The 25,007-nt window shown below is 43.0% G+C and overlaps 2 protein-coding genes across 3 annotated transcripts in view; one reads left to right on the top strand and one right to left on the bottom strand.

Moving 5' to 3' along the window:
* LOC133019552 (disks large homolog 4-like) overlaps positions 1 to 2,681 on the bottom strand; it is an 84,524-nt gene extending 81,843 nt beyond the window's left edge. Inside the window, exon 1 of the mRNA XM_061086076.1 lies at positions 2,360 to 2,681. The gene's annotated coding sequence lies outside the window, so the exon portion shown is untranslated. The remainder of the gene's footprint in view (positions 1 to 2,359) is intronic.
* Positions 2,682 to 4,467: 1,786 nt separating this feature from the next.
* Positions 4,468 to 25,007, top strand: part of zbtb20 (zinc finger and BTB domain containing 20) — a 30,752-nt gene continuing 10,212 nt past the window's right edge. Inside the window, exons 1-3 of one of the 2 annotated variants that reach the window (XM_061085767.1) lie at positions 4,468 to 4,753; positions 20,302 to 20,446; positions 21,791 to 23,317. In XM_061085767.1, coding sequence (XP_060941750.1) covers positions 21,811 to 23,317 — 1,507 coding nt within the window. In that variant the 5' untranslated portion in view covers positions 4,468 to 4,753; positions 20,302 to 20,446; positions 21,791 to 21,810. Of the gene's footprint in view, positions 4,754 to 6,504; positions 6,758 to 20,301; positions 20,447 to 21,790; positions 23,318 to 25,007 lie in introns of those variants that run through there. The other variant, XM_061085769.1, reaches the window with a different exon arrangement.

Here is a 25,007-nt window from a genome sequence, read left to right as displayed (position 1 = left end):
CTGTGTGGTCTGGTGTGTTACTTTTATTTGCAGAACTGACAGGACAACAAACATGCAGCAAACAAAACAGGGATTTGAAAATAAGAAGACATTCAGGTATTCTAATGCAAGTTCCAGTGATCTAATGGGTTATTAGGCCTGAACAAGTCATGATTACATCATCAAAACTGCACTATGATTAAGTGCAATGTCCACATTGTATGGGCTGGATTAATTTTTTAGGATAATGGCAAAATGTCCCACTTATATAAAGTATATGATACTAAAAGGATACTATAATTGATGTTGTCCACATGTAAAGGAAAATGCTTGTTTGGAGCACAACCCCAAAAAAAATACATCATATCATAGATTTTTTAGTTTTTTTATTCCATCCCCATCACTCGTCATATTATCAATATCTGTCAAATTGTGTTTTATTATTTAACATCAAAAGTACATTATATGGATCTATATAATTAGATGTATAATTCATTAATTTAAACATTGTCTTAATATTCCACGCTTGCTAATATATGTAGCTACCAGGAAATCCACCCGGACCCAGACCGACTGGAGTGCAACTCTCAAAAGCTCACAAACAGAGTAAATAACCTTGAGGACACAAGTAACTTGGGGGGGTGGATAAATAAATAGAGCAATTCTGAGAATAGCGTGGTGCTCCTTTGCACACATTAACAGGTTCCTGCAATGTGGTCTTAAAACAAAGTATTCTTATTTTTTAACATAAAGAACATTTTAATTGCACCGCAAATTGAATGAAAACTAATTCCAATTGCCCCTAAAACACTTGGCACATTGTCACTTGCCATCCAACCTATAATGAGTTGTCTGGACCGTCTGTATGAATGAATAGCCCGTGGGCCATTCACTTAGTGGAATATATTAAAGCAGAACAAGAGACACAAGGACGGGACCTGAGTAGACTCGTACAATAACTCTGCAGCTAATACAGAAGCTGTGATGATTTATTTTCAAGTTGAGGGCACTTTGAGGTAATAACTGGCTTTGTCTCATTTCAGCCCTGAACACTAGTTTGTAAACTTACAGCGCAGTTTGCCTGAGTAACACACTTTCATGTGTATTGATAGACCTGCAAAAGGAACCGGTTTTGACACTTTTCCTCTCATGTTGCTGCGTGTTCCTGGGAAATACTACCATCACATTTGCAAATGAGGGTTATTCCCAAGCATACATTCGTTTTGAATAAGGGAAGGAGAAGTGGAATGGATGAAAATACAAATAAATAAATAAGAGTCCATAAAGAGAAGTCTTTATACTGCCCTCTGTTGGTTCCATATAAAGCCGGAAGAGTGGAGGCTTGACCTGCCAATGGGAAATTACAGCGTGTTCCTACAGCACAGAACATTTTATTTGTGGCTACGATTCAGTTTTCATGTGAAATTCTAATCGCAAAAAATTTAAAAAGAAAATATCTTTCTTAATTGATTGTAATGTCACGGATTGAAGGTGAAGTTCGTTCAAATTAAATTAAAAATTTGAGTTTTTTGCCTCCATTCATTTTCTGAATTCTTACTTTTGTATTCCTTAATGGGGAATTCATCAGTAATGAATAGAGACCAGATAAGAGTTCTACTCATGTATTTACCTCAGTCTCCCTCAGTGGTCACATTTTACAATCAACATGCTTGTTTAGTATATTCAAGTGGCATGTTTTAAAATGTATTCTTTCAAGAACTGAAAATTAACAACTGCCGGTTGATTTTTTTGTTATGTTGAATACATCCAGCAACATGTGAGGAGCTTTTTGATCATTTTGTTTTTATTAGGTTTTATTTTCAGCTGACACTTTGTACTTTAGCAAAGTTTTGATGTGCAAGAACATGCAGGGATTTCAAATTCAAAAGCTGTGAAAACCGACAGCGTGTTTTTTTCTATTCTCTCTGCACAGCCTGGGTTCGGAGCCAGCATTCAGGTGTGATCCACACTTGCAGTAACTGATGTGCTGCTGAGACCTTATTTTCTCGTTAACTGAGGACAAATTTAGAATCACTGCAAATAATATTGTATTATTTGTATTTGCACACAAAAAAGTCCCTGAGGAGCTATATATATATATATATTTATATATATATATATTTATGCTTATTCTTGATGTTTTATATTTCATTGTATATTTTTAAAAAGATTTTATTGCATTTTATGTTACAGTGAATTATAGCTCATAATAGCATTTATCATTTGTAATGGAACTGCACTTTTAGTTTTTACATTTTGTACATTTACTAACACGAGTAAGTAAATATAATTATTCTGCTCAGTTACTATGCTGTGCTGTTGTATCTGTTTAGCAAAAATAAATAAATCAGCATATTTATTGAATCGGATGTTTTCTCACTGTTGCTGCAGTAGCGAGCAGTGAAGGCAGGTCAGTCCAGTTGAACATGCTCAGGCCTCGGTGCAGCTTGTCCTCTGTGCAGTCTCTCTCTCTCTCTCCCTCTCTCTCTCTCTCTCTCGCTCTCTCTCCGGCTGAGCCGAGGGAATCAGAGGAAGTGTCTGAAACAAAGTGTTCCGGGAGGGCGTGCGCCACGCGGATCTGCGGGACGCGCGCATTGTGATCCCACGGTGACACGTGGATCACTCTGCGTGGATATTAAAACCCGCTCTTTAATACGCGCCTCATCGTGGGGGACGCAGAGCGCCGCATTAGCGCCGGTGCTGGTGTCCCTCCGCTGTTCCTGGTTAATGTAGGTCAAAGCAGTGACGGAAGGGTGTCCTCCGCTGAACCCGGCGCGTTCACACACAGCGCAGGCCGGCAGGGGGCGCGCACGGCCCGGCGCGGCCCCGGCTGCTCTACACAACAACATCCGTGCGGAGGGAAAGAGAGAGAGAGAGAGAGAGAGAGAGGGGGGGGGAGAGAGAGGGAGAGGGAGAGAGGGAGAGAGAGAGGGAGAGAGAGACAGAGAGAGAGAGAGAGATGGCGGTGAAGCTACACCTCTGTCCCCCCCCACCCCACGTACAGCTGCGTTGCGCGTGGAACAGCAAAGTTCAGGGGCCGCGGCTCCTCGCGCACGCGCAGGTTTCCGCGCCGCCGCCGTGCAGCGGGCGAGTGAGGCCGCCGCTCGAGCGTGACCTCGGTTGACCCCTTTGTCAAGACGCACGCGGCCGCGCGCACGGGCCCCGGACAAGCGCACACACACACATGAATATTTCAGTGAGACACCGACCGTGCGCGTGCGCGTCATTATCCAGATCCGAACCCCGGGACGAGCACGCGCGCACACACACACCTGTCACTGTCTAGACAGAGAGGGGGGGGAGTGGGGGGGGCATTAAGGCGGTGGTGTGTGTGTGTGGAAGAGGGGGGGCAGTTTTTTTTTTTGGGGGGGGGGGATCTCACATGACCCGTCACTCTATTCTCCTCACAGCGCGTCTCAAGGCTCGTGGATAATCACTGTAAAAAAAAAATCAACAACAACAAGAGAGAGAGAGAGAGAGAGAGAGAGAGAGAAGCGATCGCTCCTCCTCCTCTGATTGGCCGGCTGAACCCACACCGATCCCCCCCCCCCCCCCCCTCGCAAACCCGAGGTCAGCTCGGGACGTTAAAAAATAAATAAATGAGAAAATAGAAATGCGTAGAAAGTGGAAGACACGGCGGGACAATCTAGCTTGTTGTGCGCCGGGGGGGCGGGGCGACGGCGGCGGCAGCCAATCAGAGGCCGCGGAGCCGCCGGCTCGCCGGACAGACAGGGGCGGCGGCCAATGACAAGTTCAGGAAGCGTGATGGACACATAACTGACACCCCCCCTCCTCCCCCCTCCTCCCACCACCACCACCACCACACACACCCCTCCCTCCCTCCCTCTCGTCCCTCCTGATCCCAGACCGGGGGAGAGATCCGCGAGTTCATTCACATTTTGGGATAAACTGAGAGAGGGAATCAAACCCACGAGCTAAAATCAAATGGGGGGGGGACGTGCACGTGGAGTGACGTGCACGTGGAGTGGAGTGCACCGCTTCCTTGTATCCGCCTTTGATCGCCCCCCTCTCCACCCCCCCCCCCCCGGACCTCCATCATTTCTTTCAGACCTCCCAGAGCAACACAAAAAAAAATCTTAAACAGCGCGAGTAGGAGGAGAACACTACTACTACAACTACTATTACTACAACTCCCACCACTTCCATGAGAGCCATAATGGAGCAGCTCTCTCCCTCTCTCTCTCTCTCTCTCTCTCTCTCTCTCTCTCTCTCTCCCCCCCCCCTCCACCAGTCCTTGCTGCTGCTGCTGCGATTGGGGGGCGCGACAAATGTTGACGGCTCTCTGATCCAACCCAAGACAGTGCACCGCTTCTTCCAATAGCAGCTTTAAGTGGAAAGGCGTGCCCGCGTGCCCCCCCCTCCTCCCTCCCTCCCTCCCTCACCCACCACCACCACCGTCTCATCCCCTAACCCAGCCCCCCCCCCCCCCGCCAGTCCACCACCACCACCACCATCGCCACCCCTCAAAGTACTCGATGTATAGTTAAAAAATGGGAGGGCACACTTGAACCGAGCTGCTCTGTGAAGGTAGGCTGCAGCGTGTGTGTTTATTGATGAGATGAAAAAAGAAGATGGAAGTGAGAAATGAAACAAAGTAAAAGGAACACATTTCAAATCATCCCGATCATATCCAAAAATAATAAAGCGCAACAGCTCTTCTTCGTCGGAGGGGGACGATCAAAAAAAGAAAAAGACGCGAGCGGAGCCGTGGAAACGCTGTCGCCACTTTTTGTCAACGTGCTTCGAAGTGCAGGTAAGAAATTTTGGAAAAAGTACGCGGGCCGAGGGGATGGGTCTCCGCCGGCTCCGAGCTGCTGCTGCGGCGGTGGGGGGGCATTCTCTTATTTTAAAGACGTGGGAAACGTGCGTGCGGACTTCGGGGTGGAATTGCATGAAATGCCTCTTTGACTTCCATGTACAGTTGTTGTGTGTGTGGCTTCACCCGGGCACTGATCAAGCTCCGGGCACAGCTCCACCGTCGGAAACTTCCTATCCTCTCTCCGGTGGATCCCGGGGAGATTTAATGTGAGTGTTTGTGAGTTTTGAAGCTGCCCCTGGTTTCTTATAGTTCTCCGTTAAACATTCGTCTTTACAAAAAAAAAATACAAAAAAAAACGCGCTGCCCTGGCATGACGCAAGTTTCCCCCTCCATTTGCCATTATTCCCATCATGCCCCTTTTTACCTTTAGCCTCTTTACGGGCGACTCTCGGCAGCGAGCCGGACCGGGGGGCACTTGAGAACAATGCTACCGGGTCCCAGTGTGTTCACAGGTCCGATTCCCGCAAGCCACCGATGCTCGAACAGGCTTTAGCTCCGATCTCATTTCACACACTGAGCCCGGAACCACTGTGGCCAGCCGACGTGCGCATTTTGGGCTTTTAGGTCAGTTCTCTGAGTCAGAGGAAACGCGTTTCCTTCTCGCTATCAACCACGTCCAGCCACAGTCGTCCCCTGGAACCACTACGTGTCGGTTTGTGGAACTTGATCGAACTGATGTCGACATGTCTGAATCATTATAGCAGCGGCTCAGCACCGCGCGTATACAGGGCTCCTCAGACAGATGTCTAGCCTGTTTTTCTCCCCCCTCTCTCCCTCTCTCTCTCTCTCTCCTTATGAATTAATATCAATACTGTGTGGTATTTATGAGATGGGGTTACAGCGAGATGTGTCCGGCAGGCGGGAGGCAGGCTGGTCTATTGTGTCTGAGGGTAAAACAATACTGCAGGTTCAGTTTTCGGAAGATAAATCACATCCAGATCCAGCGGGACCCATGGCTCTGGATTTTTTTTTTGGTGCCATGTTTCTTTCTCTCTCTCTCTCTCTCTCTCTCTCTCTCTCTCTCTCTCCCTCTCTCCACCGCCCCCCCACCCCCTTCTCCCAAAAAAAAAGAACAAAAAAAAAAAAGAAAATGGTCACTTTAAATGTCGCAAATCCGCTTTTTAAATTTTTTTATTTATAGCTTCAATTGTGAGAAAATGTTTTTTGACGTAAGGATGTTTTGGCGGAGGCTGGCCTAGATATACGAGGCCATGTTGTGTTGTGATTAAAGTTGCATTAGACGCTTCCTGCGCGTCTTTTGAGACATTTCGGTTGCAAAATATTCATGGGCCACCCGTGATGCCTTCTTTTTTTCCTCCGTTGCTCGCCAGGCTGGCAACGTGGAGGTCCAGATACTAAAGTTCAAATGTGACCAAATGCTGCACATTGTCGATGTTATAAAAAAAAAGAAATGGAGCAGTGACTCCTCAAAATTCACTTAAAGGGCCACGGGGAGTTTATCCGGAGCAACATGTCAGTCGTCTTCTTTTTGGGGGGCTACATCTATCCGTGCGTGTGTCTGTGTGTGTGAGTGAGAAAGGGGGCAGAGACAGAGCGTGCATGTGTGTGTCTGTGTGTGTGTGTGTGTGTGTGTGTGTGGGGCAAACAGATGTTGTCCCAAAGCGCTTGGCTCTGTCAGATAAAGAGAGTGCAGCATGTTCTTGTGTCTATTACAGGCGCCACTGATAGTTTGTGCCACAGCTCCAACACACTCTGGGTTCGGATTCATCGGCACAGGGCTCTCGCATGTGTAACCCCACAAGTTGTGTGCAGTTACAAACAAGCTTTGCGTCGACAAGTGAGTCAGAGCCAGCCAGAGGTTGTGGTTCTGGTGTGACCACGGACCCACACAGGAGCGCCGGGTCCCGGGTTCGGCACCGGGGAGGCGGCGTGAGAGCGCAGCGCTGCGTCCGGCTCTTCCATCCAGCGCGCACCACGGTCTGTGGACTTCCACCTGTGTGTTGTTGTGTGGTGTTGTCTGTGTTGTGTGTGTTTAGGTTTTTTTTCATTTCACCACACGATCGTGCGTTCATGCACTCTCACTTTTTGTTTGCGATCACTTCCTCCCCCTCGCCTCCATTCACAATACATGTCCTCAATGTACACGGGCTGCGAGGCTATAGGCTCGGTTATGTAATTGATGGGCTGCACTGGATCATATGTTGTTTTTTGAATGGAGAACACGGGGATGAGTGTGCAGCTCCCAGTGCCACATTGCTCCTGTGAGCTTGCAGACTCCTGCACATTATTTCCCGAATCTGTCCTGTGAATTGTGAGGCGTTGATTGACAGGCGGGCACGTGGTGAGAGTCAGGTAAAAAAATTATATTGTCACAAAGTGTGCACTGGCACGGATCCCCTCCATGCTCAAAGAAACTCGACACAACATGCATTTTGGGACATTTTGTTTTATTGTTTGATGAATTGAAGGGTACTTGCCTTGTGTGTGAGTGAGCTCTCACCACAGCTTGATGTCAAAAACTCTTGCTTTTCTTTTTTTTTTTTATCAGCACAGAGGTGTACAGTATGCTGCTGGAAGAGCACCAGCCATTATGTGCCTTGAGGGGGGGTAGGGGGGTGGGGCGGGGAGGGGGGGAATGTATATCAGTCCAGAGTATCAGGTGCCCGGTTTCGTCTCAGTTAAGACTCTAATGAGTATTTATATGTATATATTCCACATGTACATTAATATTCACAGTGTTTGAGCCAGCGCCATTTCCCGCTTTCTGTGTCACGGCTAAAACCCACCCATGACTAATGAATATTTAAGAGCATGTCTGCAGACCAAGGAAACTCATTATTATATGAAGGAGACCTAGCAGATAAACTGGAGTCCCACTCAGATGAAGGCAGGCGGAGAGGTGTGTAGTTAATCCACACCCAACAATCAATCCCAATTTCTCTTTTGGCTTCACCATCTTTCACTCGTCCTCTGTAGCCTGCCACACTGTCTTCACATTCAGCTATTTATTATTGATGAGCGAATTGACATAGTGTACCCATATTCTCACTGTTGCTACACCTGATTTCATTGGGTTTACGTGTAAGGGTTCCATGCTGCACTGATGTATGTATATCTGCTTCTCTTGAAAGAGGGTATTGGAGAAGAAAAAAAAAAAGCAATAATCTTGTACTGTACATGCACACAGATGGTAGGTCAGGATTCCAAATATTTTTTTTTAAGCGCAGTAAAAGCAAACGTCCAAATACACAAGACAGAGATGCCTCTCTCTGAAGCCTCCGCACTGCCACATTTCTGGTTGCCATCTTCACCAGGCTGCTACCAGGATTTCCTCAAGATTTTTTTTAGGCGGTAGTGGTTTATTTCACAATGTAGTGGAGAGGACATGTACTAATGATCATGGGTAGAGAATTCACCCAGTCTACAGAATCATGCAGTGCTGTTTAGTTTGCCACATATACAGTAAAATACAATTTTTATTTTACTACAACAGAGACTTTAAAGTTAATAAAGTATATGTGGCAGGGAATTAATTAGCATCCACTGTCATTATAATAACAACATGTACGAAAAATTCTTGCTTAACCATGACATAGGAAGTAAGATAATATTGTTAGTCCTTAGAAGGTGATTTTGCCATATGACAAAAGACTATGCACTGGAGTTCATCCTGGTACTTTGTCTAACCCAGTTGAACATATTTGGCAGCCATTTTGGGAATGCAGTAGAGATCCATCGATATAACGAGCTACTTTGTGGATTGCATCCAGAATGTCACAGTGCTTGTTAACTGCTTGGCCTTTTTGTCCCACACTGTTTTGTTTTTTCTTCTTTTCTGCCCTTTCTCTTCTTCTTGCTCTTGTATAATACACGTTAGAAGAATATTGCATCACGGAGCAAGGAGTAATCTCTGCCGTTGTTCCAACCTGATGTTTTCAGGTGCACGACTTAAAGTTTATGCTAAGTCTTGTATAGCCTCTATGCTTTTGGTTTTCATTTAAGAGGAGCACATAAAGTTTCTCACCTGATGTTTATTGCAAAGACTGCTGTTTTACAGCCACTGCTGTTTTAATACTGCATGTGAGTCCCCAGTTACCATGGCAAACTTAAAAAGACCTGGACGTCTTCAGAGAGGTCGCAGATAATGTTAATGCTAAACATGTTACACATATTCATTTTCTTGATCATAGTAAAATATCATGATGTTAGTGTTCGCTAACTCTACCTTGGTGGTTTGCTAGCATATACAGAATTTTTTTTTCAAAACTAGAAATTGTTGGCCGGCTAGCTGCCTCCTGGCTAAACTGGCTGGGATCCTTCTACTCACAAAGCACCTTTTTCACACATAACATGCTTCTCTTCACATCATATTATTTTTTTTATTCTACAAAAAACACAAGAAAAACCCACACACACAATTGCAAAACCTATTCAGAATCTGTAAAAGCTGCCTTTGTAATTAAGGAGAAAATTTACCCCTTAGCTGTATTATGCAACATAAATGCTGTTACAATGAGCTATGGTGATTTTCTTTGAGCAGAAAGGCAAAGATGGGAAATAATGTGTTTATATAAGAGGAAATATATCTTGTTTATGGACGAGGGAACTGTTATGCCAGGATAAAAACATTTTTGGATAAACCTGAAGGTTTTTTATTTAACCAGTCACTGATTTATTATGTATTCATAATGGTAGAAGAAGACTCTCATATCGGCTGAAACAAGTAGCTGAATTTGACAATTCATAGAACAAGGGTTTTAAAAAAAAAAGACTTCCTTCCCCTTATAGTAAATTAGCAGTTAAAAATTGAGAAGGACTGGTTGGAGAAACTCGTTCACTCTGAACCCAACGACTTCCAGAGCGCACGTCGTGTGGAAAACTGACAAAAAACTATAAAGCTGTGTTTTTTCAGTTTTCAGCTTTTGTTTTGGAATCTCCCCCTCCCTGCAAGTATCACAGGAATGCATAATGAAATTTGCGAACGCACCACGCTGTTGTTAGGAAGCTCTGGTTTGGTTATAAAATTTAATAAAGTCTTATGAAAGGACAGTTAATATCCTTAAAGTGCCCGAATATCTCAATGGTAAATGCAACATTGTTTTTGGATCAACTGATTGAGCTATATTCAAAATATATGTAAAAAGTACAAGCCCTCATCAAACTATAAACACTTCCTCCAGAGTTAGTCTTCACACATACAGTTTGGCTACAGAATTAGAGTCATGTACAGTTTCATTATGGTTAAATATTTAAATATAATATATTATACTATTACTTTTTTAAAAGCTATTTCCTGTTGTTTTTTGATACATACATATACTACATACAGTGCAAACACAGTCCAGTTGTGGGTGTGACCATGTGTTTCCATTACCTTTGCTAAAATTACAAACAGACTCTTGATTCATGCGTCTTTATATTCACAGACTTAGTTTTTTAAAGCTTTTCACGCAAACTCATCTGTTTGTGCTGAAAGTTGTGCTGGAAGTTGCTTCACAAGAAGTACAGGAGATAGTCGATTTCTTGCAAGGCAAAAAAAGAAAACTGGATTAAAACTGAAATTAATTACTTTAATGTGTCTTTTAATGCTCAATAAACATTCCCTCTTTGCATTACATCTACAGGCTATGAGCATTTAAGGCTCATTTGTATGCTCTGTCTTTAAACACACACGCAGGCCCAGGCATTCAACTGATGTGAAAAATGTATCCTGGATTCTAATAGCGAGGTTGTATGTTTGCCAAGGTGCATGTGTGTCCTCAGTTCACCCCTGCTACCCATATGGTTTTCTACAAGTCATGGTGAGATCACTGCCTTAGTGAAAAGGGGGGGAAAAGTATCTAAAGAGAGTTGAGGACAATGTTAAGTAAGTAGTAACCGAGTAGAAAGAGTAACTTTTAAAACAATTTTTTACAAAGAATACGTGCTGTGAACCCGTTGCTTTTATCTTGGCTTCAGGAAGACTTATTAAGCCTCGTGCCAGTAAACAGCAGTCACGGCAGCCAAAATGTTAAGATCACGCACAGACTGACTCAAGGTACATCGGTATGTTACTGTGAAATGGGCACACAATAGTATTTTTGTTGCGGGTTTATCGCAAAATAAAGATTGTGGTAACCTTAAAGTATTTCCACAGAATCGAAAACTTTTTTCTTCCTTTTTTTCCCTCTCTCTGTCTCTCTCTCTCTCTCTGTCTCTCTCTGTCTCTCTTTCTCTCTCTCTCTCGAGCAAGCCATTCGTTTTTTGAAATGCAGCTGCAGGAACAAAAAAAGCATTTTGTCTTTTGAAAGAAATTATTTTTTGGAATTTACTTTTTTTCCCATTATCATGAAAATGAAAAGATGTTTTGCTCTGATACTTTCTACATTGTTTTGCCCTAAAATTGACCCTGACAAAGACAGATTAAAAAAAAAAAAAACTTCAATAAACTGGGAACCATTGTTGATTTGGCATACGACTTTACCAACCCGGCAACTTTTTTATTTTTTTTACATCTGCTTGGACTGTGGTTGATTAACGGCTGTTGGACCACATGGCAAAGGGAAACCAAAGCGCAACCTGTTCAACAACAAACACATTTTCTGTTTTAGTTAAGTAGCCAAGCTTGTTTTCACAGTGCATTTGACTTTTAAAAGTGGTAAAGACAAAGTCAGTGTGATTGTCCTGTTAGCACCAGATCCAGTTAATAACCACTGTGTTACATTTTAAACACACATGCACACCATGTGCCTCCACAAGATGTTTCGGCGGTTAGTATGGCAATGTAATAGCTGTCAGTTGTGGCACAGTGTTTTTCACTTTAGTGAAATCTTCCAATAAAAGACCTTGTGGCAGCTGCAATGTAAACCAACAATAATGTCCTCTTTCACTTAGAAATCCAGTAAACAAGTCAACCGATATGGATGTATTTAGAGGCAACGACTTTCTTGGCCTTTTACCATAGTAGTGTGCCAAGTGTCTCAAAATTCATGCATTCATGAATATGTTTTCATACTTCCTCCTGACTCCTCCAGGGTCAGCCCAGCATATCCCAACATGCATTTACAGAGGAAGGCAGGGCAACACCCTGTGCAGGTCACTATAGGCTAACACACGCACAAACAGAGAAACACACTCACAGGAGTTAGTCATTAAAGCTATGACATTACATTACCTCAGCCTGTAACCCTGTATTGCACAAAGAAAAAAAATCTAAAAACTAAAATAAAGTGCAAAGCTTCTTGCTCCTCTCGGGCTACACACGACAGAACAAATGACTTAGAATTAACACATTTATGATTGTAACTGCTGAAAATACTCTCGGGCCATGTGGCATGGTTTTTATAGTAATGTTACCAGAAGCAGCTGATGAGCTTAGGTTACACTCTTGGGCTTATGGGCCATAGATTGTTACCATCAGAGAGAATCATTCGGCCACATTCAAACAGACCGCATGTACCAACCAACGTGTGCATTATCTGGGCCAAAAGGCCACATGATTATCATGGATGAAGCCCATGGGTGGGCATGTTATCTCTCCGCTCCGTGCCGCGAGATGACTCTGTAGTGACACCACTGTTTTGCACATGAAACCTACCAGGCAGCCAAAACTGCACCAGCACATACCGATGATTGTAAGACTCGCGGTGGTGGTGAAAAGTCAAATAGCTTGTATGGCAGGTAGGGACACATTGCATAGCAACAAACGTTTGGTAGGTAGGGTAATGGAAACTCATTACAAACCAACTGGGCTTTGCCTTTATTACACCGAGCTTTGTACAGCAAAACCAGTTTGAGCTCAATAGGAACATTATAATTGCAAATGTGAAAGTACTCACCATGAATTGTACTGATTGAATTGACTGATTGATTATTTAGCCGAAAAAAACATCCATCTCACCTTCATTTAAAATGTGTTTTCACCTTCTTGATGTATCATTGATCTTTTACGTAGTAGAGAGATCAATGTTTTTTTGGTCCAGTCGGCGACAACTGACCTTCTGGTGGATGAAAGGACCAAAAACGTATTCTTCATTTTAATAGCTTCCCCACCAATGAGTAAAACATCGCTACCAAAATGAGTAAAGAGTAGCTTGGACAAAAAATACACAGCCCAAGAGGCATCTCCATTAAAAAGCCCAATATATGCATTTGCAACAGAGAATTGTATGATATGTGATCAGTGATAATATGTGGTAATGTTTACACAACTTGTGCTGGAGAACTAGTATAACCACACCAACACACACACACACACACACTCTCTCACGTAGCTTTTCCCTGCAGGCATTCCTGAGCTTGGTAGGTAAGGGTGAGCATAAGAAAAGAAAAAAACTACCTGCAAATCTAATTTACAGCAGATCGCTACACTAGGCCACACAAAACTTGGACCAAAACATATTTCAAAAAAAGCATCTACAAAATAATATACAGAAAATAAAAAGTACATGTATGATGTAAATTTGTAAATACTGGTGAAGATTTTGACACATTTTACAGTTTCTGTTTCACTATTACAAATGCACACAGTCAAAAGCACAAATTCAGTGTTGATAAATGTTGTGCGAGGCTCAGTTATAATTTTGAGTTTCCATGAATTACAGTATTTTTTCATCAGTTTCTAAGGCTGCAGTCACTGAGGTAGAAAATGTATAATTTATCCAGATTTACTGAGTAACAGAGTGTGTGTGTATCTGTGTGTGTGTGTGTGTGTCGGTATATTGTTTGGATACCGTCAGTATTTTTGTAAAACGACTCTTACTTGTTATTAATACCCTATGTTAGCTGATACTTGCTATAGATTACTGACCTTATTGTGTTTATTCAAACCCTGTTTCCATTGGACGTATCTGCATGTTCTGCAGTGTATATTGGAAACATTTTTAATCAGATCACATTTCCAGATGCTATCTCGTCCTCTTTTTGAGTTTGTCTTTACTAGAATATCATCGACACAATACTAAAATGGGGAAATCTAGCTGGCTTCTTTAGCAACTTTGCCTTGCGACACAGTGCTTTATGGATAAGGTTTCCCCACTGTGGGTAGATCGGGCCTCCTCCCCATAGGTTTCAGAGAAAGTCTTACATTTGTGCTAATTTCAGACTGTTTGAGTTTCAGTCTTAACTTGTGTTGCTCGGCTAACATGCAGACCACTGTGACCAGAGCCCTCGCTGGACGTGCGTATAGGTCACTCATTTGGTTGACTGTGTTTCAGCGTGTCAGCGTTACACTTTTAGATCGGTCATATGTCAAATGAGCTGAAGAGACATATATATTCTGTATTTACTATGCAACAACCTGCCAGACTATAAATACACTAAAAAAGTGCTAACATCCATAAGGTTCGAAATAAACACAGAATAGCCTCTGCTTCAAATTTTTTTCACATGAAGCTGAAGACACATAATATATCTCAGTCATGTGTTGTGCATTGTTGCAGTCACGGCTACTGGATGAAGAAATATATTGCATCATGAAAACCTTTTCAGAAAGTCCATTTTCCCCATTTCCTTTGCTTCCATATTGTCAGCATGCAGCGTGTTAGCACTCCTTTTTTGTAAACTCTTAAAAAAAAGAAAAAGGAAAGTATTGGGCCTGCCAGGTTCTGGGAGAGAAGCAGGACTTTCGACCCTTGAAGCGCAAACCAGCTCACAAAAAAAAAATCAAGGTTCAGGGTTCCATGGTTGTGCTGAGCTGCTTTGAGCGCCATCGTGCATCTGTGAAAGTTCAGCTCTGTTGCCGGACCAGCTCGGCACTGGCTCGTGCACCCTCGTGCAGCTGCTGGTGAAACACATGGTGCAGGACTTCACAATCACATTCACAAATGGCGAAATGAAGTTAATGCACTGTTGTTGGTTACATCACCGTGTCCTGAGATGACACTGTCCTAAACTGACATTGTGAGATTAGATTAAATGTTATATGACCGGGGAAATGATATAAAATATTTAGAAAAATAATCACAAAATCTCAGGATTCAATTTGAGTTTGACTCCTATTATAATAACATTTTACATAACCCATTAGTGTATATTAGAGAGAATATCATAGCCCTGTGTGTAGTTCACTTATTGAGAGCACTGCTGCTGACTGTGTGTGTGTGTGTGTGAGAACACCTTTACTATAATCCTATTAGTGTTGTATACGAAAGTCAGCCTTGCACAATGCTTGTGTGAGCACCTTTTGTTCTGGACTCCATCGACGCAGTGCACGTGTGTGTTTGTGTGTGCGTCTTCCTTCTCTGTGGTCTCTCTAGTGACGAACATTATATACACTTAGTGTAACCTAACATATCGTGGCGCTTTGCTGTTCTGTTAGAACCGCTCGCTCGTTAGCGGAGGTCCCACACTATCGACTCAAAACTCAGAACAAAGCATCTTTGTTCTGCTTTATCTCTCAAGAACAGAAAGTCAGGAGACAGTTGGTTTTCTTTCTGAGACATAAAGGTGCTGCAGCCTCTCTATACTACACACTTCACTTGTTGAGATCGCGTTTACTTATATATCATCCAGGCATGGAGATGAACTCACAGGGAGTTGGGGATTCCTCGCCAAACAGAATTAATTAAGCGCTCTTCTAGCATATTGCACTCATGACAGACAGAGAAATCCTATGAGCATCTGTGTAGGTCCATGAAGATCTCTTAATGGTTTGCGAGGTCCTTTTTTTTGGAGAGGTAAAATGTCCTCGACATGTGTAGTAGCTGTGGAGAGGCATTTGCTGTGGACACTTGTGCCTAAATGATAACTCTTGAATTTAGCATTATCTGCTTCGGGGGTTAGAGGTGTTTTGGAGACTGTCATATGAGTAGTCAGATGGTTCTTTTTGGTCAAATGCTCATTAACAAAAGCACAGCCATTTGCCAGGGCTAAGATGTTCTCGAAAGCGTTCTTTCCATCATCGTAGTGAGATACTGTCTTTATAGATTTAAGAGTCTGTTTATTTTTTTCTCTCTATGCGCTTTTAGAAATCGTTATAAAACACAATATGCAGTGTTTACTGCTGGTACAGATTTGTTTGAACATGCCCCTAAATCTCTATATTAGAATTAGATTATCCCCACATCTGACAATGAAATAGGTCTGACAGGCTTCCTTGTCAAAAATACTTTTACTGTCCTGTGCTTGTGTAATGGCATGCTGGTGTTTATTGCTGCTTGTTTGCCTAAGGATTTTATCAGAAAGCTGCACATCCAGTCACGTTTTAAAAGCTTTCTCTGGAACACATTAATCTGCTGCTTAATAGTGTTGTTGTGAATTCATAAAATGCTTTTTTATAGTGTTTGCTACGGTTTTTTTGAAGGTGTCCCCTGCGCTGAGCTCGAAAAACAAAGCTGTGGTTGTGAAGTAAGAGTCGTCCCACGTCTGTGGCTTTCACGTGAAGAGCCGCTTCAAAGTTCAGGAAGACGTTTCACGTGGTGGTTGTTTCATGTAACGCTCGGCTCAAAAGTAATGTGGTGTGTCTCCAGCAACACTGGACATTTTCGGCTCATCTCAGAAATATTTTGCTGGTGATGTGATGTTGCACCATATACAGTTTCAGTCAAGGGAGAAAACCAAGTCAAAGGAAAAGGAAAAAGAAAAGTGTGAAAAACTTGGCTCAACTTGTCATCAGCCTACGCGTGCCTGTTGATGATTTTCAGTGACTGTAAGAAAGGCAAATCAATTCAGTCTCGAGAGTGTGAGGCATTTGCTGCTGCTTCTCCTGTGGTGTGTGTGTAAGTGTGTGTGTGTGTTTGTGAGATTTAGGTGCATTTATTTACCTCACAGGTTGATTGATTCACAACACCATAGACGGATATTTGAATGTAACATGAGCCACATCACTCTGAATTACATCGTTGGCTGGAGATGAATATTCCGTCACCTAAAAGAATCCTTTTTAATTGTGCGGAGGGAACACAGACTTCACAGCATCAGCTGACGCTTAATTCATTTACTCATATTTTACGGAGCAGTATGATTGATTGCACTGAGTTGTAGCTGTTAATTGTTGTTTTTTTTCTCTTTTTCAGAGGAGTGAAATGAACGTGTGGTGTCGTTGTGGAACACACCTTGAGTTGTCACTCCTCAGATCTGCACCTCGTCTCCTGATTACTCCCTAATATTTCCCAGACACACATTTACATTGTCCTCTAAATTGCATTGATCACCTCTCCCAACCATAGCATTAAAAGCATGATTTCTGGCAGTTTATATGCTAATGCACTTGCGCTAAATGGATGATTGAAATTAATAATTACAACGTTGGACAGTGGTTGTTAAGCAGTAGTGGTCTCAAACAAATTCAAACATAAATTACTATTAATTAGGTGCAACACAAAAACACTCCTGATAAGTGCAAATGTGCAGCGGACCCATCAAGACGCTGAATGCACATGCATGGACGTTTCACAATGCCCCTCGGCCCTTTTATCTCCACATTTAAATGTACCCAGGGCCTTGAATATATGTCTGCATAGTGTGTGTACGCGCTATTTGCATATTCAAGATGTATATTATTCACATGGCTTACACTGCTCCTTTCATGGGCACACGCCTCTTATGTCTGTTCTCCACCCCATCCCCCATCCTCACCATATCACCCCCCCTACCCCACCCTTGATTAACTAATGTCCAATGCGATGCTGCGTATTTCATCAGCCAGTCACCTCATGCAGACGGCTGATTAACCTGGAGTCTGGGCTGGCCAAGTTGCAACCTTCATCTCTCTGTCTTAATTTTTTTCCTCCCTTTCTCCTCTGCCTCGTGCCCCCTCTCCACTTCCACACCCCCCCCTCCACCCCTCCCCAGTCTTTGTTGTGGCGGCAGCGGCAGAGCATGCATTGCATTGGCAGTCTGAAGCATTGTGTCTGATTTCCAGCAGACAAACTGACCTCTGGGGATTTATTGACAGCAAACTCCACAGAGGCAGACACAGAGCTGGGAGCATGGAGGCAGCCGGAGAGAGGGGCGGTGGGTGTTGGGGAGGGTTCAGAGGGAGGGAGGGAGACGGGGCGGGCAAGGGGGGGGGGGGGGGCACAGACGGAGAGACAGACAGATGGAGGGAAAGATGGCGAGAGAGTTACGGCGTGATGAAACAGGAAACAGGTAGAGACGCGCACAGAGGCAGATCAATGAGGGGATGGGGGGGGGGAAATACACACCTGAATTTTGTGTAATTCCCAAAAATGTTTTTATTTTTTGGGTGGAGCGTTAAGTGAAAGAAAATGGCCGCCTCCTACAAGGATCTAATTAATTTTGAAGGATCATCAGCCCCTTTAGTCCAAGACAGGGTACAGGAGGGAGGGAGGGAGACAGACCCCTGGGCTGATTAGAATTCACTGCAGGTAGGCGCTGGCTGCTGCTCACCCACTGTGTCACGGCTAAAATGGAATCACTGTTGTGAGTGGCAGTCTGGGCAACTGAAGCCTGCTTCCCTTGGCCTGCTCCTTTGTTGCCAGCATTCACCTCACTTTACCCCGTAGGCAGGTGGATTTACATGTCTGGATGGGCTCGGGGGAGCCGGGGAGGGAACATATATGTTTGCATTGTCTAACTGTGACCTCCAAAAGAAGGCCTGTGGCGTCCAGAATACAGTTCCATATCTGACTAACCACTGTGAGCAAAGAGAACAGGCCAAATATTTGTAACTGCCATGCATTCAGGCATTTTGGCATATGGGTGTGTGTGTGCGCTACAATACAGAGAAGACATTAAAATGGAGATATCTGTTGATGGTTTTCACTTTGACTAAGTCAATTCTGGCAGTTGACGGTTGCACTTGCAGACGATTTATTTGTTGGTTTTAAAGTTAGACATTAGCATGAGGCTCCATTTTGGAGGTTAGGTTTATAATGAGATCTTTAGTAAAAGTTTGAAAGGTTTGTTCTTAGTGATTACAGGTTCCTGCTAAGTTTTAGATCGAAGGGATTACGTTTAATTTTCAATTTAGCGGTTAAGGTTTTCAACATGAAATAGATTATCCGTCCTGAACAAGATGGACGAACAAATACGTGTGTGTGTGTGTTGTGTGGTGTGTGTTTGGTGTGGTGTGTGTTTTGTGTGCGTTTGAGTGCCAAAGAACGATCTGTCCCGGTATAGAGTGATCACACTCTGCTGCCTAACATGCTATCACTTGCCTATATCTAATCATAAAATTTCTTGGTTGACAAGAGCACTCCAAGAAAACAAGCACACGTCTCTGTGTCAACAGCGCTTCTTAAATTGAGGCCTGCCGACAGACACAATGCCGTCTGTGAGCGCAGCCATTTCACTTTATTACTCTTACACTTTAACCCCTCAGCTCTGGATTCCTTTAAGTTATTCTGCCCTTGTTTACGACGCAACAGATAAAAAAAAATAAAAAAAACATAATCCTCTCTGAATATTTCCTATTGGCTTATTTGTGGCCTGATTTTTTTTTTGTATCCTTAACCTTGGCACATAGGACCCATCCTCCATAGTCTGTGGATTAAATGCACAGGTCACTTTTTAAAGAAATCTCATATGTTCCATGTGTGACATTTTGTGCACTAACTAGAGGTGTGTTCTTTGGAAGTACTTTGGATTTGTGAAATAATACAATGCGTCAACACTAACATGCAGGTCTGGTCAAATCCTAGCACCATTCTGTTCCTTCACATTGTGCAGTCAGTGGCGTTTCCACAGAGCGCTTGATAATCGTGTTGTAACCAGAACGTTTTTTGCTCCATGTTCCAAAAAACATATTTAAGACTCCCATTTATGATCCTGTTAATGATAAATATCCACATGCCAACATGCAGAGTAATCTGCGATTGCTTGTGAGGCTTATATTGAAGCCACTGGGACCAGTGTAGAACTAATATGTGAGACATTTTGCATTGGTTCCATTCATTTTTTTCCACCCGGCCTGACCTTAAATGATACCAGTGTGAGTGTGTGACTTTTATGCGGTCAGTTTTACACAATTTCGTCTCTAGTTTTGAGGTCAAACTTTTGCATTCTAATCAGTGTGTACAGTATAAGAGCCATTGTGTAAGGCTTTTTTTGTCATCAGCTCATCACATGCTTAATGTTGTTGAATGCCTTTCTTGTGTTTTTAAATGAATGCCTTGTGTGTTTAATATTTCTTTTTTTTCCCCCATTTTCCCCGACTTCTCATGTCAGTGCTGGACATTGTCTTGTTTTAATGTCACACTTCGCGCCGAGCTCTGTCTGAGATATTTGCTAAAACATTTCATCTGTGTGAATTTATGAGGAATTGGTTTTTTTTTTCTCCTTTCCCTGGAAGGGTGTGGTTTTCGTTGCCCAGCCGCTCAGATAACTGCAAAGAGAAGAAGTGTCTCCCAACACCACTGTTATTTTCAACCTTGATTTGTAATTGGTGGTCATGTGCACACAGGAGCGTCCATTCGCCTCGCTTTTGAAAACTCTTCACACATCTGTTGCAGCGCGTCGCTGGCAGATATTCATGTTACTGTGGTTCCTGGTTCATTAAGGGAGTGGCAATATCGACGAGGCAGTATGTGGCATTAAGATTTGTCTTTGTCTTTTCTCTCCCCCTCCAAACACTGTGGCAGAGCAACACAGGATTTGGACAGAGAGGACTGACAGCCTTGCCTAGCACCCGGCCTCTGATCAGCCATCTCCACCAGCAAACTGAAGCTTGACCCGCACTTCATCACCAGCCACACAAGCATCTTCGTAACAAAACGTCATCTGACTGTGAGTACTGCACTGTTTCACAATTTTTTGGAAATCTTTTCCCCGTTTCAGTCGGAAATAACTTGGCTTGAAATAAGACGCAATAGTTTGTTGGAACACTATTAATCCTCACCGGTGGGACAATTGAGCTAAACTAGAATCTGCTACTGTCAAATATGTTTTTTATTTTTAGTACCACTGTTAAATTTGTTTCGATTTACAGTATTACTGCGCGACAAATTATGTAGTATATTTCTACCTGATCAAGTTTTTCCCGCCACTTATATACAGTACTTAAGTTACATGTTGACTCTGGCATTTCATCCCCAATTTAATTTCATAAATACTTATAATTCACTCACAGACATATTGTAAATTAACGATCTACTTATATTTATATTTTTGCACGTTTTCCGAGATAAAAACGAGGACAGCTTCATCGGTTTGAATAAAAGTGCTGAGATCAATGATCACTCAGATAAGGTTGAAGTCTAGATTATTCTCAAGCATGTTTTAATGCAAAGGAAATTAATTTTACAGCAATTATTAAAACCTACAATTTGCATAATTCCCATATTAAATACCTATCTAATTTAGAATTATGTTTAGGTGAGTTTCGACAACTAACGGGGGAGAAAATCATCTTAAGTTATCTTACACACTGATCAGCCGGGTCACATCTAGTGTATTCCTAGGATAGTTAGGAAGCACCATCACTGTGAACACATGGCTAACAAAAGAGGCCTGCTGTCCTCTGAGCCCAGTGCACCACCTAATGGCGGCAGGAGGAATTTCAGAAATACACACTGTGGGAGAAACTTGTAGTAATTAAACGGGAACCATCTTAATTGTCTCTCGCCGTGACGATGTGGAATTTTTAAACCACGATTAAAGATAAACATTATTTCGCTCAGATGTTGAAATTGTTTGATTTTCATCCGAGTATCATGAGACGGAGAATTACCATATCTGTATTATCATTTGAGGAATCCCCAAGTGAACACTCTATGTTCTGTTCATTATAAGCACCAATGCTACTTATCATAGGCCTATATTTAAATTAATTATAGTAATTGTGTTTTTCTGCTATATAGCCTGTAAAAACAGTTTTTGGGTTGCATGCAACAGAGATTCTCTAATGTGATTCATTGTCTCATTATTGTTTCATTGCATTGTTTATATTCAACTATTATATTAAATTTTTTTCTAATTTTATATAAATAACATTGTGCTAATTGAAATATATTGTTATACGTGAAGAAAAAGACTTTGGGCGTACTGCTGTGTTTAAGCCGGTTGAATGATGTCGTGTATCAGCGTGTCAGAAAGAGTTTTTAAGTCGGGTATGTTGCTCCCTGCTTGTAGGTGACATCAGTTGCAAGGGGATGACCGAGCGCATTCATAACATCAATCTCCACAACTTCAGCAATTCTGTACTTGAGACCCTCAATGAGCAGCGCAACCGCGGGCACTTCTGTGACGTGACTGTTCGGATCCATGGAAGTATGCTGCGAGCTCACCGGTGCGTGCTGGCCGCTGGAAGCCCCTTCTTTCAGGACAAGCTGCTCTTGGGCTACAGCGACATTGAGATCCCTTCTGTGGTCTCGGTGCAATCCATCCAAAAGCTGATTGACTTTATGTACAGTGGGATCCTGCGGGTGTCTCAGTCAGAGGCCCTGCAGATCCTCACTGCTGCCAGCATCCTACAGATCAAGACCGTCATCGATGAGTGCACCCGCATCGTGTCCCAGAATGTGGGCCTGGCTGGGCCGGGGGGGTTTGCTGTTATGCCAGGAGACTCTGGTCAGGAAACACCCCGCGGCACGCCGGAGTCAGGCACCTCTGGGCCCAGCAGCGACGCAGAGTCAGGTTATATGCAAGCAACATCCCAGCAAAGCATGGATCGTGCATACACATCACTGTACACCTACCCTAGCCTCCCTCTGCAGAACGGCACCCGCGAGCGCCCCCCTTATAATAACCCTCTGTCGACAAACTACGATTCAACTCTCAGCAATCAGAAGGACCACCAGTCTCAAGATCCGCCCTGGATAAACCGACTCCAGGAGAGGTCTCAGCAGGGCGATCGCTTCATCACAGGAGAGTCCACTCACTGCCGCAAACAAACCCGACCGTCACGCTTACCGGTCGGGGTTACACCAGGAGGGATGCACATAAAGCAGGAGGCCGAAGATGAGTACAGCTGCTACGGGGACTGCCAAGACGACACTGACCACACTGAGGGTGTAGAGAGCGAATCCAAGGTTGAGAGTTTTGACTCAGGGGTGAGCTCCTCCATCAGCACTGAGCCAGATGCTATGGAGCAGCAGCCGTACCTGACGGGCTTTGGCCGAGATGGGAGCGGGGACGGGCACCAAGGTGAAGGAATTCCAGTACAGATAGAGGTCAATGACTCGTCCCCAGAGCAAGTGCACGAGTCGGAGGACGGGGACACATCCCACAGCACTAGTGACAGTAGCATGATGCAGCCCCTGCCAAACTCCGTCATGTCCCAGGCCCTGCAGAATGCCCCGCCCTACATGCGCCAGGCAGAATCACACACCAGCAATCTGAGGATGACCGTGACCAGCAATTCCCAAGTGATGGGCACTGCTGGAAACACCTTCCTGCCCACACTCTTTCCTACACAGCCGGCTAGAGACAACAAGCCTTTGTTTTTCCTTCCCGGCCAGCAGCAGACACAGTTTGTGGCAGTGCCACCTCCTGCAATGCCATCATTCCCGAGCCCCATGTCGATACAGCAACAGGCACTTCAACAGCAACAGGCTGCAATAATGGGTCAGGGGGAAAAGAAGCCCTATGAATGCACTCTCTGCAGTAAAACCTTTACTGCAAAACAGAACTACGTCAAACACATGTTTGTCCATACTGGTAAGTCCACATGTCAGAATGACTTTTTACAGTTAGCAAACTCAGTTAAAGGATTGTGTTCTATATTGTTAATGTAGATAGTAGCTGTGCTTTCAATAACAGCCGCACTTGATACATATTTCAGGCTTGGAGGTGCAATGAAAGCTCTAAAAAGGCGTTAAGTTAAAGAGGAAATGTTTCCTCATCATAACACAAACAGATTACTCATTCCCGTTAATGCCATTATTGCAGGGACAGCATACTGCCTACTATAAATACACAAGGTATGAGATTGTAATTTGTTCACACTGAGAAAGTGACGAGAATTCATTCCACACATCGATGTGCAAGTTGCAGTCTTATGCTCCAAGTCTGTCTCTGTCTGCATAGACAGTTTAATAACAGAATAACAAGAGCATTTCTGAAAGCCAAAAACATTAAGTTTTAAATACTGAAAAACATAAATTAAATTAAATGTAATTTGCAGTAGATTTCCAAAGTTACAATCAACTTCAATTGACACTTTCCGTCTCGTACAAATAAGTATTATTGAATGAAATTAGTAAATAAGACATATTGTGGAAATTGCTTTAGTGTATGTTAGCTATAATTTTACACTGGAGAGGTTTAAAATAACAGCTTAAACATCTGTATTCTTCAGGTCACAGCCGACTGGTATCTCTGTCATATGACTCACACTGCCAGTCGACTGCTGGTGCTGCACGGCTTCCATGCACCACTGACAGCCTTATTAATCACAAACCAAAGAAATTATCATCACAGAAAGAAAGAATTGGATATCATATAATTAGATGATTTCATAAAAAGTTCCTACTCAAATGGCCATTATTATTCATAAGAATCCATTGCTTGGCCAGAGCCACCTCTTATATGAAGGCTATTTTAAAACCAAGTTTTCTGATTTGCTCACACACTCGTGTGGAATCGACGGCAATGACATTAAGTGTCACTTATTGATCAAGCTCAAAAGTATTATTTGAAGGGGATATCAGTTTGATTTAAAATTATACTGAATTCTGATTACTACACATCTAATATATCTATAAAATAAATTGTTTTCAATTCAGATACTTTGGCACATGTTATATTCACAGGGTGAAACTTACAAATTCACCACAAATTGCAACTGAATAAATATTCCTTAAAAAATATGGATTTGTGCGATGTAGAGCTGCTGCAACAAGATATTTGAATACATCAACCTCCGGCTGTGTAAAATTATCACAAACATTTTCTGATGTTTCAGACAAAACACAAATAAATCAATTAATTAAGAAAATAATCCATAATGTAGAAATAATCATGAGTTGCAGCCCTATTCATTACAATACACACCCCCCAAAAAAAATCTGATAGGAAAAGGACACAGCAGCACAACTGCAGGATACACGTGCAGCAGAGCTAACATGTCACTGAATGTAATCAGTCAGTGACATGTTACCGTATTTTTGACTTAATCAGTCGTGTCTTGTCGTGTTGTATTGCACGTATGTTTCCCCGAATCAGAGTTTATCTGTAATCATATGTGCTCGTCCGGAACCGCAGATCTCCAACTGACCCTCTGAAATTCCCAAAGACCAGGTCAAGGAAAAAAAATAACAAAAGGCACAAAACACAAAGCCGAAGTGAGAGTGTGAATTATTGGTTTCATTAAATCAAGGCAGGTAGCTGCACATTAATTCCCTCAGTG

The sequence above is a fragment of the Limanda limanda genome, chromosome 14, assembly GCF_963576545.1.
Source record: "Limanda limanda chromosome 14, fLimLim1.1, whole genome shotgun sequence".
Lineage (NCBI taxonomy): Eukaryota > Metazoa > Chordata > Actinopteri > Pleuronectiformes > Pleuronectidae > Limanda > Limanda limanda.
This window is presented reverse-complemented; position numbering and strand designations above follow the sequence as displayed.